Source organism: Lichenostomus cassidix, chromosome 2, assembly GCF_008360975.1.
Source record: "Lichenostomus cassidix isolate B80296 chromosome 2, HeHo_3.0, whole genome shotgun sequence".
In the NCBI taxonomy this organism is placed as follows: Eukaryota; Metazoa; Chordata; class Aves; order Passeriformes; family Meliphagidae; genus Lichenostomus; species Lichenostomus cassidix.
Window position 1 is genome coordinate 56,611,686 of NC_139482.1, and position 15,024 is coordinate 56,626,709.

General features: G+C 38.9%; 1 protein-coding gene across 2 annotated transcripts in view; it reads right to left on the minus strand.

Moving 5' to 3' along the window:
- Positions 1–15,024, minus strand: part of ADCY1 (adenylate cyclase 1) — a 170,259-nt gene that overhangs the window by 89,541 nt on the left and 65,694 nt on the right. For both annotated transcript variants that reach the window (XM_085051677.1, XM_085051674.1), the window contains exon 4: positions 5,069–5,180. In XM_085051677.1, the coding sequence (XP_084907803.1) occupies positions 5,069–5,180 (112 nt within the window). The remainder of the gene's footprint in view (positions 1–5,068; positions 5,181–15,024) is intronic.

The following is a 15,024-nucleotide window of genomic DNA, read 5'->3' on the forward strand; positions in this document are numbered from 1 at the left end:
TCCTATTATCCTGTCTTCGAGAAGCCAGCCCTAGCACGGGCTCGGGTCCCGCAGGCATGTGCATGGTAAGCACACGGGGGGAGTCTCTTTTGTGAGGTTTTGACGTTCCCCTGCCTCCCCAGAGCGAGAAAACCTCACTATACTGTCACTTTCACTTTAAAAAGTTTACTTCCTTAGGTCTCTCTACGAGACCTCTCCAGACGGCTGTTCAGAAATGTATTTAAACTTATGAGGTGATCTGCCTCAGTGGGATGCTGTGTCTATGCTGTCTCTCCCGGGGAATTGAGGAAACAAGTCTTCTTAAAATTAGCCTTTATAAATAGCCACGCCCAGTGCACACCAATTTTCACAAAGAAGGGGTACATGCTATAAGTTTATACCTATGTTCTCCATCCACAAAACCAGTCCACAAAACTTTGTTCATTTTATATTTTAAAAATACATCATAATTAGCTTAATATAAACTAAAAGCATTCTATAGATGCAATATAAGCAATTTTTTAGAGTTATTACTTATAGGAAAATCTAGTTTAATGCTTAGCAAAGAACTGACTGTTCTTGACAGAATTAAAAATCACACAAGTTGGTTAAAAATATTCCTTACTGATTCTTTGCCTAAGTCTCAGAAACACTGTTTTTTAGTTCAGTATCCTTGAGCCTGAACTGTTAGAAAAAGACACTTCAGTAATGCTGAAATATGCAAAGTAAAAATTGTTACATGCTAAGAAGACAATCAGGGAAGGAGACTAAATTAATACGGAAAGAAATAAAAATAGACTCAGTCTACAAATACTGTCAAAGCCTGGAGGTATACATGACTGTAAAAAGAAAGAACAAGGAAGTGGTTTGTGTCAGTCTACCTAATAGATGAGATACCAAAAGTGGCACGAACAAATAAGAATTTTCATTCAAAATATTAAAATCCTATTCTAGTTATGTCCTTTGAAAAGCACCTAAAATTAATTTATCCTTGTCCGCTTGTAAATGAAAAGTCTTAGAAGTCCAAGATACAGAAAGATGGACCTGAAATTCTAAAGACAAATAATTAATTCACCACGTAGATTAGATGCAGGAAGTATGTGAAAAAAAAATCTACCAAAGGAAAAGCAGTTACATAGAAACTTCGCTAAAAATCAAACCTGTTACATTAAAATGCAGGATGCTGTAGAACTGTCTCCTCTTTTCTATTAAGAGGACATATTACAAGTAAAATATTTGGGGCATGTCTAAACTGCACCAAAACGTAATAGAACTTTGACTGTGACAGCATAATGCAAATGATTATATCTCATTAAAATTTGTCACTCTTACAAGTAAGCTGAATAATGATAAACTGCAAACCAGCTATAGTATCAAAAGCTGATGGCAAGGCATCTGAAGACCTCATTCAAAGATCAGTTACTTGAAGCATTTATTGATAACATGTAATGCAGAATGACTGTCAGCAGGGCCAAATGTGAGACTGCACAAAGCTACTCTTTCCTACTAACAGGAGAAAACCAAAAAACTTCAAAGTAACACACAGAACTAAATAAACTAAGACTGAGCAGCAGATAAAATCCAACAGAAATCAATTCTTTTGAGTTGAACTATTCATGGGCCTTATGAGAAACTTCATCAACCTGTGTTCAGGAAGGTGCCTGTTATTGTTACGTCCCAAGGGAACCCTTGCATGGACAAACTTTTCCAAAATGCTTATGTCAGGGTGCCTAAAGACAGTGACATTACAAAACTTGAGTAACCAGACATTCAAATGAACTCTGAGGCATTCATAACAGCACCTTCCTATGCGGATTCTCTGATAATCTGTCTAGGATGAAGTTACACTCCTGCATGGATAATGACACTCATTTTTGTTTATTTTTTTGAGACTCACATTCCTTTCCTCGAAGTGACTAAAGTTGGCCTTATGACTCAATGTTATTGAGGAGACCACAAAATCCTCTATGAAATACAATTACCTAAGACTGTTTCTTTGAGAAACCAAATAGTGCTGTTGTGAAAAAGAAAACAGAAATCATGCCATCAATTTGAGGGAGCCTCTGGACAATGCTCTCAGTCATATGGTTTTGTTTTAGGTACAAGGAGCAGGGATTTTGATTTGATGATCTTCATGTGTCCCTGCCACCTCAAGATATTTTATGATTCTATGATTTTAAGTACTGCTTTCTGACCCCCTAGCACTCTTCCTAATGACTCAGCAATTTGTAAGGTAAAATAACACGTGTAAGGTAAGTGTTAAAAACACATACTTTCTCTAGAGTTGAATAAACATGAAAGGACATGATAAAAGTACAAATGAATTATAGGAAGGAGTAAGATCAGGATTTTTTCCCCCCCATCTCTATTAGCAGAATGCTAAAGTACACTTTCAAAGGAGTTGAATGACAATCTATTGAAACATAAGGTTTGCCTTCAGAACTCCCTATCATGAGTTGTAACTGTATTTGAAGCTATTGTGATTTAAAGAAAAAGATGTGGCATTTCAAAGAGAACAAAATTATGTCCCCTACAAAATAAAATTCCAACAGAAATAGAAATATGGAAAGAGAAAAATAATGAATGTAAAAAGAATAAACCAGCTTTTAAATGTCAGAAAGACAAATTTTAGCAGAACTATACTGTCAAAAAGCAGACTCACTATTCCTACAACGTGTCAATATGCCAAAGTACCAAGATTCTTCATGAGGCTCCCAGCAAATATATGCCACCTTATACTTACTACACTTTCCACAGTGGGTGACAAGGATTCTTTTAAAGCATTATATTTTTAAGAGAGGGCAATTGTTTTAACAAGGGTTGTCATAAATGGCACCTTCCAGTTGACATTACCTCCCAAGAAACAGCAGCACACAAACAGCAGCACGCACTATGCACACCCCCATATTGCTCTTCAGTAGTCACAGTGAGCATACCTAACACTGTTACAATTTTCTTCAAAGTGTCTGCAGTTTCCTCCTTAATCATGCTGAATACTAAAGCACAGCACAGTTTTAAATTCAGTCCAGTCCTCTGTTTTGACCTAATAATGAATATCTAGAAGATGCTTTAACCAACAGAACAGAATCCTTCTGAAAACTACATTTCTCAGCACATTTCTCTTACTGCAGGAGACACAATTACAAGTCTCCCTCAAGCACAAGGTGCTAAAGAAAGCTTGTACATCTGTCCTTGATCACACCTCAGTGAAACACAATCTAAATTGGAAGTACCCCTAAGTAACAAATCTTCCTCACATAGTCAAAAGAAACCATGAGCTTTATTCTAAAATTTGGAAAAACAATCCTTACAGATTGAACAGAAAATCTAGGCTTTTTAGCTCTTCTGCTGCCTCCAAAATGCTTCTTCCATGACCAACAAGCAACCTTTCACCAAAAGCTGGCATCTGCCTGGTACTTGCCTTCTGGTGTCACTGACACCTCCAGTTGGCAGCACATGGCCACTGCTAAGAGACCAAGCATGGTAGGGTAGCCATGTCCCTGGGTTCAGTATCATGGCAAGTCATAGGCTTAGTTATTTCTGTGTGCACATGTGATCTTGTGTTATCTTACAATACTTCCATATTATTACATGGCTATGTATTTCATGGCTATGAAGACTCCACAAATGACAGCATTTTAAGTTTTAAAAGAGCATATTAGATGTCTGGTTGACATATAAAGAATCAAATTCAGTTATGAAATCAAAATGAAATCAAACTAAGGAGGCTATCTGAACTTCTTAAGCCATTTAAGCTCTTGCCAATGAGTATCTAAATGGAAGTCCATTTTTATTTCTAAGGCATAAATCTGTGAAGGACTTTGGGCTGCTGAACTGTGAGGCACTATGAGGCACTGCCAGTACTTCCAGTAATGGATTGGTTCCACAAAGTCATGCCAAAAACCCCTATAATTCCATTGCATCTCTGCTAAGCATCTAAGTTAATCTGCTTTTCTTGGAAAAAAGGGAACACACAAGTTTTTTTCTATTATGATTTGAACATGTAATGCAAATCAGAACATAGCATGTGATCAAACCCTTTTAACAAAGAATAGGTCTTTCTCAACCCTACCACTTTGTGGAGCAGAAGATTTCTTTCTCCTTGGGGTCTTTGACAGCTGTTTATCAGGAGAGAGATACAGGCGTAAAATGTCCACACACTTTAGAATTCTCATGTGGAAGACGGCATCAAGCAGAAATGAGTTTGGACTGTGGAAATCTGGATGGTGTTTATGTTGAGGGCTTAAACAAGTATGTTTTCTAGGCATCTGCACAGAGTCTGAAGACAAAAGAGCTAGACAGTGGAGGAGAGTAATTTATATGGAAGTGTTACTTCTCAGCTATGAAGGTTTTAAGGACAGCTGGCGAATAAGATGATTTGATGAAGTTCTGCCTTTTTCAGAGGGAAAAAACATTTTCAGCATCTTGTTAATTGTAATTTGAAACAAGATGTGTGACTTTTTCTGGCACAGCTATTCTTCTAATTTCCCCTCAAATGGTTCTTGTCAAATTAGGCTACTTGGAGATATAGGCAAGGATCATTTCTCTCATTTGCTCTTCCTTGGGGACTCTAGCACAATATAAGTGCAACAACCAAAACACACGCATCAGTTATGACATGGATCCTATTTTCCCCACAATAACCTCTCTGAAAATCTACCATAATTTCTGCATAAAGGAGTGGTCTCTGTGAAAAATGAATTTTACTCTCTAGCTTCCTATTATCACAGAAAATTTTATGTCATACTGCCAATATTAGTATTTTATATTATTCTGATTTTTTCCATGAAGGATAAAAATGTAAATATTGAAAAATTGTCTCTATTTTGCACAATCAAAACCAATGAAGAACTCTGATGGACTGCATGAAGGGGGAAGAGAAGTATACTTAAAAATAGCACTTACACTTCTTTCCTAAACAATTAGAAGATATTTTTTTTTCTCTAGAATATTAACAGAAGATTGAAGCTTAAGAAATTCATGACACATGAAGCTAAATCAATCTATTATAGATTTCCAACATGTCTAACTCATACATAATTTTTCAGAAGAAAATGTAAATTAAATGAAACAATAATGTTGTACTTACTGTCGCTAATTCATCAAATTTTCCAAAAAGCTCATTCAGCAGCTTCACCAGCTCTTGGGCAGTACACTGTGATGCCAAACTAGTGAACCCCACAATGTCAGCAAACAAAATGCTGTAAAGAAGGAAAAAGGCAAAGATGAATCAGAATAGAAGACATCTCCACATTCTTGTTGCTCCTTTTCACAGCATGACTGTGACCCAAAGCACAAACTCCAGTAAGTTCTGAAATACTACCGGTAAAGTGCTAGTTGGGAAAAAAATGGCAAAGATTCAGAAAAATCGGCATTAGACTGGTGCTGTCAACTGTTGTAGAGAACCCTCAGATGCTTTCAATGGCTACATACCTACCTTGCAGATGAGGCAAAGTACCTCATTCATAGGGTCCCCAACAAGTACTCTAGGAGCATGCTGACCAATTTATTCTCTTTTTAGCTGGGATTTCCTCAGCTACATTTGTTTCAGAGACAGTTTTGCACTGCAAGAGTTCCACAGTCAAACAGATAAATCTTGCATGAGGTTAACTAACTATTGACAGACAGGGGTTAATAACTTGTGTGCAGTAGCTCTGTGATGCGGTCTTACAGTAGCTTCCTGTGAGGAGTTAGCATCCACACAATGTCAAGCCAGTATTCTTTGTAGTGTGCTGCCTGCCTCAGGTAAGTGTCCAGCTTTCATCAGTATCAGCAAGAATTTAATCTGCTTTAACAATCCTACCTGTCAGTGTTGACCAAGGGAGATAATTGAAATAAGCATAGGTACCATTGTGATTGAGAGAATAAAAATTCTTGTGTAAATCCCAAAACTCAAGAGAATATGGTTCTATGATCCTTTCAACTCTTTAGATCCTTCTTGTTGGTAGAAGTGCAGAATCAGCTGCAGGAACCCACTGTATTTGCCTCCAACACCCAGACTAGAAATGTCAAACAATTGATGAAAATGCTAATAAACTGTCCCATGATACATGGCCTAGGTGTACTTGGAAAAGTGTAAAACTTAGTTTGCAAACTAAGTTGAATTAAACATTATGCAGTTCTGTTCACCTCAACAGACCTTCACTTGTGAGATAAAATAGTAATAGTAGAAAAGCAGGCCTAATAAGTCTACTGTTTTCCATTCTCCACAAGCAAATCTCAACTCTTTTAATGTGTTACAAAAAAGGGCAAATACAACTCCTGACTCAGACCCTGCTTCTATAATTTAATTTAACCCATTTGTTTAAATCCCTTGTCCACCACTGCAGACTAGGTAGCATATCCAACCACAAAACCAACTCATCCAAAATTCAATGGCTTTAGTCTACAGATAAAGCCTCTATGTTGTCATGTTAATCCTTGGGGCAGTATCTCTACTCAGTAGTCCCTGGAGCATTCATTATGAGAACATCGCTCAAGATGGCCCTGCTTCAAGGAAAAATAGTTATTCCATTCCCACACTGTTTAAACACAACAAAAAGGCTTCTTACAATAAAAGGTCAGCATTTAGTTAATTTTACTGATTCATGTCTCTGCTATCATAAAAGTGGACCAGTCACATGATGGGTAAAGTAAAACACATCAACAGAGTTCAATAACACCAGCAACGTGATCCGCATATTTGCCCTGAAAGATCTACTTATGTTCTTAATTCTGGATTGACATTCTTTTATTGACAACCTTAGGTTAGTCTTTCTGGAAATTCACAAATTAGTATCAAATCATCCTCCTAAATTCCTTGAAGATTATCAAAAGTACTTACATGTGCATAAATGGCTTTCACACATTTTGCTTTGTGGTTGTTTTTCTTTATGGCCTAAACTCACATCAGAATTTACACAGTTAAAAAAGACACAGAGGAAAAAACAACTACAATTGTTCCAATATGATATGTCCCATAGTTTTCTGGGTTTAATTCAATATTATCAGTATGAAGGGGGAGTGTGGATGTTACTTTATAATAATAGCTTCTAATAGCCTCTCTGCTATTTTATATCTCATCCATTCTATGCATTCTACATTTTGATTGTTTTTTCTTCTCTATTTCCATTTTAAATATGGCAGTCCACTATTTTTTTTCGCTGACTATACGTACAGTAACAGTAATATTTCCAGCAGCACCAACAATGTCCACTTGCAAAGAAACCCCCATGGGGTAGGGAGGGGGCTAGGCTTTTAAGGTAATGACAATGTTATCTGTTTACCAAGGTCTTTCACAATTACGAACATCTACATACATACACAGAGATGTTCTGTGTTTGCAGAGATTATGTCTTAACAGCTAACAGAGCAACCATTACAATGCTGATATGTACACTTGCATCAAAACCTCTCTGTTAGTGAAGCACAGAGCACAGGAAACAGGTTCACGCATAATCATTCAGTTAAGAAAAAAGTTATTTTACATATGGGTACCTCAATAAGTCAGTATGAGATCCTTGCTAATCCATTAAACATTTAAAAAATACTTAGTCTTCAGCATCTGATTCAAAACACTGGTAGTTGTACAGAAATGTGAAGTCCATAAAAGTAGACACAATTCAGAACTGAACATGCAATTGAAAATCTAGGTAAAATATGCAATTATTGTATGCTGAGAGACTGGTGTTTTTAATTATGTCTGTGAACTTTTTAATACTGTAGTTAAGCACATGTATACATTTTAAAGCTAACGGAAAAGGTTAGGAAATACGATTATTGTTACACTTTCTTTTTTTACAAATTCCCAACTCTTTTAATTGAATATTCTTAAAACATGCAAAGTATACCTCTCATGTCTGGACATGGCACAGATTGGGAAATGCTGTGAGTAGAAGCTCTGCCTTTTATTTATGAAAAATCTCCTCCATTTTACCACCATGAAATGTTACAACCATAGCAACTGCTGCACTTTGTTTGAAAGTTGGCTGAAATACCAGTGACAAAACCTGATTTTGCAGTGGCAGTGGTAGAAAACAGTCAATTGAGGAGCAGGGGATTTCCATACCCAAAGTGCAACTGGGACTGCAAGCCTGCTGCTTCCATGGTCTGTTCTAAGGGGTGACAATCCTGAGAAGAGTGATCCCCTCTCAAACACGCAGAGCTCCATTATTCTAAAACACGGCATTGAAACTTAACTTAAGCTGGTTCATTTTATTTCAGCTGGTGCACTGACCAATATTACCTCTTGTACTTCTTCACCCATCTGTGTCCATCTTTGACATCTTCCTTTACTACTTGGACCAAAGTATTGTGGGGCAGCCACCAACATTTATTCTTCATTGTACAAAATCTAAAAGCAATTAGGGCAGGATCTTGATCTGTGATGTGAAGTCAAATCACCCCTCTAATGCAATAAACTATTTTTCCCTCTTATGTTCTGCTCAGGTTTTTGGAAAGTAAAGGCCTTTATGAGGGGATGCCAAATCAGTCACAGGGAATAAGAGCAGAAAAGAGATTTGAATTCTTGCTATGGCCATGAAATTCATAATGGTACTAAAGAGAGCAATTATAAGATATACAGTGCAAGAATTCCAGTCACATACCTGAACTGTTTCCAGGGCATAAATACATTAAAATATTTTCAAAGTCCAAGTCCCCACATTAGCACTGAAATTTCCTTTCCTCTGATTTGGATACATTATTCATGCAAAAATACTGAAAGCCTTAAATTAGGCCATATCTAACATACTCAGAAAAGTTAAAACAAAGCAACTACAGGAGTGACATCAGCATTAAAGCACATTTATCACTCCTGTAGATACACTCATTCAAGGGCAAACTAGCCTTGCTTCACAGTAACTTACTTGGTAATTGCCACGGAGGTTCAGATCCTCAGAGAGGATTAAACTAGAGTAAACTAGGGCTACCTTATTTGTGCATGGAAGATTCTTCATAATGGTATGGTATGGTATGGTATGGTATGGTATGGTATGGTATGGCATGGTATGGTATGGTATACAAAGGGACACTTCACAGTGATTGCCATGTAATTTCATTTAAAAACAAATAAATGTTGGCATATATAGAAACAAGAAATGAGAAGCTACCAATTAACAATTGTTTCTCTTAATGACCATTCAGGGATATGACTGTCCCTGCTTTAATTCCTCGGAATTAAACAATTTGATTCCACAGAATTAATAACGCCGTTGGGGCACTTTGATGAAAAACTAAAAAAAACCCAATCTCAGACTACAGCTATTAATGAAAGAAGAGAAATGAACGTGGAAACAAAGGACAAAGGTTATCTCTGCTTGCTCAGCAGCATAGCTTGCACATGATTCAAGCATCGTTCTTCACTATAATCAATGTGAATGTGTTGGTTAGGAAGGCTAGGTAGCTATTACAGTGCTGAGGGCGCTATTGCCTCATTGCCCAGGGCCTCATTGCCCAGGGGCGCTATTGCCCAATGCTCCATGACTGTGCATGGCACAGAGGTGAGACTGAGTGGACTGCAGTTCTCCAGATCTTCTGCTTTCCCCTTTTTAGAAATGAGGGTTATATTTCCCTTTTTTTCAGTCATTAGGGACTTGACCTCACTGGCATGACTTTTCAAATATAATGGGCAGTGGCTCAGCAAATTAGTCTGCCAGTTTCCTCAGAGCCCACAAATGAATCTCATCAGGTCCCATGGACTTACACACATTCAGGTTCCTTAGATGGTATTGAACCTGATCCTCTCTTACAGTGGGCTCAAGGTCTTCATTCTCCCAGTCTCTGCATTTGTCTTTTTCGACCTGGATGGCATGGCTGGAGCACTTGCTGTTGAAAATGAGGTACAGAAGTCATTGAGAACCTCAGACTTCTCTTTGGGATAGCCAGGTCTCCCATTTCCTATCAGAGAGAGCCCACATTATCCCTAGTCTTTCTTTTGTTTGCAACATACCTATAGAAGCCCTTTCTGTTATCCTTAATATCCATGGCCAGACTCAGTTCTAACTGGGCCTTGAATTCCTTAACCTTGTTCCTAACTTCCTGTACAATTCCTCTGTTTTCTTCCCAGGCCACCCATCCTCGTTTCCTCTTCCTGAAAGCTTCTTTTTTTGCTCTGGGCTTGCTCAGCAGCTCCTTATCCATCTATGAACACCTCCTAGAATTTTTGCCTGATTTCCTCTGTGTTGGGATGCATTGCTCCTGAGCTTGGAAGAGGTGAACCTCAAAATGCAACCAGTGTTCTTGGGCTGCTTTGCCTTCCAGGGCTCTATCCCATGTGACTGTACTGAGCAGGTCCTTGAAGAGGCCAAAATCTGCTCACCTGAAGTCCAGGGCAGTGAGCTTGCTGTGAATCCTCGTCTCTGCCCTGAGGTTCTTGAACTCCCCCATCCTGTGGTCACTGCAGCCAAGGCTGCCTTGAAGCACTGCATTCCCCACCAGCTTCTCCCTCTTGGTGAGCACAAGGTCCAGCATGGCACCTTTTTGTTGGATCTTCAATTGCTTGCATAAGGGAATTGTTGTTGACACATGCAAGGAACCTTGAGGATTGTTATGTCCTGCCATGTTGTCCCTCCATCAGATATCGGGGTGGTTGAAATCCATGAGGACTAGGGCTTGCAAGCATGAGGCTGCTCCTGTCTGCCTCCAGAGAGCTTCATCCACACCATCCTCCTGACTGGGTGGCCTGTAGTGGACCCCGCCTATAAAATCCCCTGTCCCTGCCCTCCCTTTAATCTTCACACACAAGCTCTTGGATGGATCCTCATCCTTCCCCAGGCAGAGTTCCACACTCTCCAGCTGGTTATTGACATGGGGGCTACCTCACCTTCTCGTCTCCCTAGCCTGTCTTTCCTAAAAAGCCTGAAACCTTCCATTCCAAAGCTCCTGTCATAGGAGCCATCCCACCATGTCTCCATGATGGCCCATGGTATCACATCCACACAGGCATATGCACATGTATAGTACCCCTTGTTTGCTCCCCATACTTTGTGCATTTGTGTAGAGGCATCTGAGCCAGACCCCAGAGAAAGCTGACTCACTGTCTGGAGTACCTGGAATGCCTTTGCACTGTTCTGGGCATCCATTACGTATGTTGGTATCCAAATGGCAGGATGGGAAGGGAAAAGTGCCCCCTTCCCTGACTAATCTAGTTTAAAGCACCCTGCACTAATCTGGCAAATGCCTGACTCAAGATGGTTTTGCCCTTCTTTGTTACATGAATCCTGTCATCTCCCAGTAAACCAGGCTTGGCAAAGCGAATTCCATGGCCTAAGTAACCAAAACCCTGACTTACTAACCCTGAAACACCAGGCTTTTATCAGTAAGTTCACAGGATCAGAAAATTTGGCTAATCTGGTAAAAACTTAAATCACTTCAGCTTTTAGACAGACAAGTTATTAGCGATTTTAAGTCACAACAACACATAAATATTCTAACTATATCCTAGGGGAAAATATAAGCAATTGTTGAGCAGCGCTTTCTCAAACTTCTGCTGTGCTCTTGATTTTAAAGTCTGTGTGATGCCATTGTGTTTCAGGAGCAGTGCTGTCTTGGACTAGAGGCCTGCTTGCTCCTAATGCTGCCTGCTTGCTTGCAAAAGCTGAGATCATACACTGAGTGTCACTAAAGTGCAAGACAGTGGCAGAAGGAGACAAGTTAGAAATATTTCGTTCTGATCGCTTTTTTTGAGATGCGATGCACACTTTTGCCACGGGTTTCCTCTCTCATGGTAGATGCTATGGTTACTCTTTCTGTGACTTAAAATCCCCAGTACTCCTTTACCACATTCTGCTCATAGATAACCACAATAACCACTTGTTGATACAGCTACACCTAGATTAGTATTGCCTTTCTTTTTCCAGCAGTCCCATAGCAAGGCTAAAATTTTACTCTCCAGTCTTACTGCTCTTATTTTCATCTAGTAAAATAAGTGTAAAACTATTTACATTTTAGGATTTTATTTGTGTAATTAGGGATTTTAGGTTTTATTTGTGTAATAGTATTTTAGTTTTAATTTTTTTTAATGTATTGATACCTAGACTGTAGCTTAAGTACTCCCCACTGAAAACATGGCCTGTTTTTACATAGTCACCTTCTACATTTGATAGGAAAATTAGCTAATTTTTTGACAGAATGCTACACAATTTTTTGATTAATAAATTTAATACACAAATGGCTTGCTTTAGTTATCAAGGAAACATTATGATCTTAAAATATTTATGTCCAAAACATTTTGAAATATGCATAATCTGATGGAAGGGATTATGCAACTGTAAAATCAACAACTTTCCAAATAAATTTCTTCAGAGGAGTTTAGTTTGCTTACAAAATTTCTTGTTACAATGCACCTGTCTCTCTGATCTTAGGATACTTCCTTCTTAATGAAATGCATCTAGATTTCTGAAAAGGTAACTTTTAAAAAAAAAAGATTCAAGAGACAGTTCCTTCAAGTGAAGTGTTACAAGGAATAACACCTACAGTTACCAATGAAGAGTTCCTGCTAGACACTACACAGAGAAAACACATCTAAACTAACTAAAACATAAACTAAACTCAAATTGACATAAATGTAGTATGACTGCATTCCCTACAGACTACTGCAACAAAGCATATATGATAGATATCTGTATCTTAATGTGTAAATACAGGTTTGTAAACATTGAAAAGTAGTGTTTTTCTTTTGATTGTTCATTTCCCTCCTTACTTACTAATGACACAAACAGGGAGTTAGTGCACCATCTGCAGGTCTGTGAATGACACCTAGCTATGTGGTGTGATCGACAACACTGGAGGGCAGGGATGCCATCCAAAGGGACCTGGACAGGCTAGAGAGGTGGGTCTGAGTGAGCCCCATGAAGTTCAACAAGGCCATGTACAAGGTCCTGCACCTGGGCAATCCCAAACATGGACACAAATTGAGGCAATAATAGGTTAAGACCAGCATTGTGAAGGAGGGCTTGGTGATACTGGTGGATGAAATATTGGATGTGTGTCAGCAGTGTATGCTTGTGGCCCAAAAAGCCAAATGCATCCTGTTATACGTAAAAGGAAGTGTGGTCAGCAGGTGGAGGGAGGTGATTCTGTTCCTCTCATGAGACCCCCACCTGGATTTTCAGCGTAGAAAAGACATGGACTTGTTAGAGTGTGGTTGTCCAGCCTGAAGAAGAGAGGGCTCCAGGGAGACCTTACAGCAGCCTTTCAGAACCTAAAGGGGGCCTACAACAGAGCTGGAGATGAACTTTTTATCAGGGTCTCTACTGAAAGGTCAAGGGGGAATGGTTTTAAACAAAAACTGGGTAGATTTAGATTAGATGTAAGGAAGAAATTCTTTACTATGAGGGTGGAACAGGTTTCCCAGAGAAGCTGTGGATACCCCATCTCTGGAAATATTCAAGCTCGGATTTTTGAGCAACCTTATGTAGTGAAAGATGAACCTGATCCAGACACAGGGACTGGACCCCCTCCAACTCAAAACATTCTATGATTCCATGACTCTAATGTTTCAGGGAAGTTTTCTAAGGACACTTTTTTTTAAAGCTACCTGGACTACTCGGTTTGAAGCCCCAACAGCTACTTCTAACTGCTTCTGTTATAAAAATTCTGAACAAAAGCAAAGCTGCAGTACAGCAAGCAAGTTCAGGGAAAAAAAGCATTATAAGCAGCCATTTCTCTTCTCTGTCACAAAGAGCCCAGCTGTTTCAGCACAGGCATATGAGTTACATACATCATTATCTCACACTCCTTGGCAATCTGGAGCATTTCAGTGTTAACAAGCCCAGAGTCATTCCTCTAGGATCTTCTGTATTCCTGTTTTCTCCCCCCATGATCCCTGCAGGCAGGCATAGCCAGCACCTGCCCAGTGACTGCAGTCCTCCTGCAGGCACAGTGGGAAGCAGCTGCACCTGCTAGAACTTTGTGCAGAAAGCCTGTGGCTTGGTTTAAGAGATTTAAGCTGCTTCCCAAGTGTGAGTACTGACAGAGCAACCCTTTTCCAGGTCACTCTATGGGGCATTCAGAAGGAGAAATCTTACCAAGTTACACAAGAGATTTGGCAGCTTGTAGGTGGTAAATGTCCACTTTTAACAGTGCTCATTCGTGTACTTTGTGCACTTGAATATTCTTGCTGTTTTCAATGGAGCCACTTGTACAAACAAGTACGCTGCAAAATAAGCAGGGGTTGTATGCCCTGTTTTTTACTGCCATTTGTGCCATTTGTTTAATTAATGTACAACTTACAGTAAAAATGGTATTTTAATGATACATGGTGCCTCAGAATGGAACCTGTAGGACCCTTTCTGCCTCAAAGGTCAAACATAAGGGAAGTTTATTAATAATTTTATGTAAGACTCCCTTCAATGTCTAAGAAAGAAAGTGCTCTGTAAAATTAAAGAGGGCTATTAAAAATAAAAACAATGGGAGGGTGTATTTTTTACACAATAATCATTTATGAAATCTAGTTCACTGTCAAGTCTTAGAGGTTCAAAAAGACTACATACAAAAATCTGTTCATTGGTATCATGATCACAGCTTTTAAAAACGCTGGAACAGGTAAGTTAAATTCAAAAATTATTTAAGTTCTGAAAGTTTCTGAAAGACAGGGCAGACCAGAAATATTTGCACATAAATATCTGCAGATTGTGCTCGTTTCAGACTGGGTCTCAAGAACCTCTAAAATTCCACAAGGAATCTTTTTATTGGTAGCTTTGAATCAGGCAGTGTGTTTCCTAAAATTAGTATCTCTTCTTACAAAGCATCCAGTTCCATTTCACGCTTGTAAAAATAAGGATAAATGAAACTGCTCTATCAGACACCCAAGAAATTTTTGGCTGTTCAACGTTCTTTCTTTTTATCTCTTCAACATTGCTTGAGTCACAGAATGAAGCAAGGAGTTGTGTGTTAACATAGCAAGTCAGCCATATCCTTATCCATCCATGTGTTGTAACAGTTTCATGAGTATCTAATGGACAGGAAATGTCCATTCCAAAAGAGACAACAAAATGTGTTGAGGTCTCCACACAGGGCATATATTTGAGATGAAATTCAATGTGAAATTTTCTTAATTGAATTATG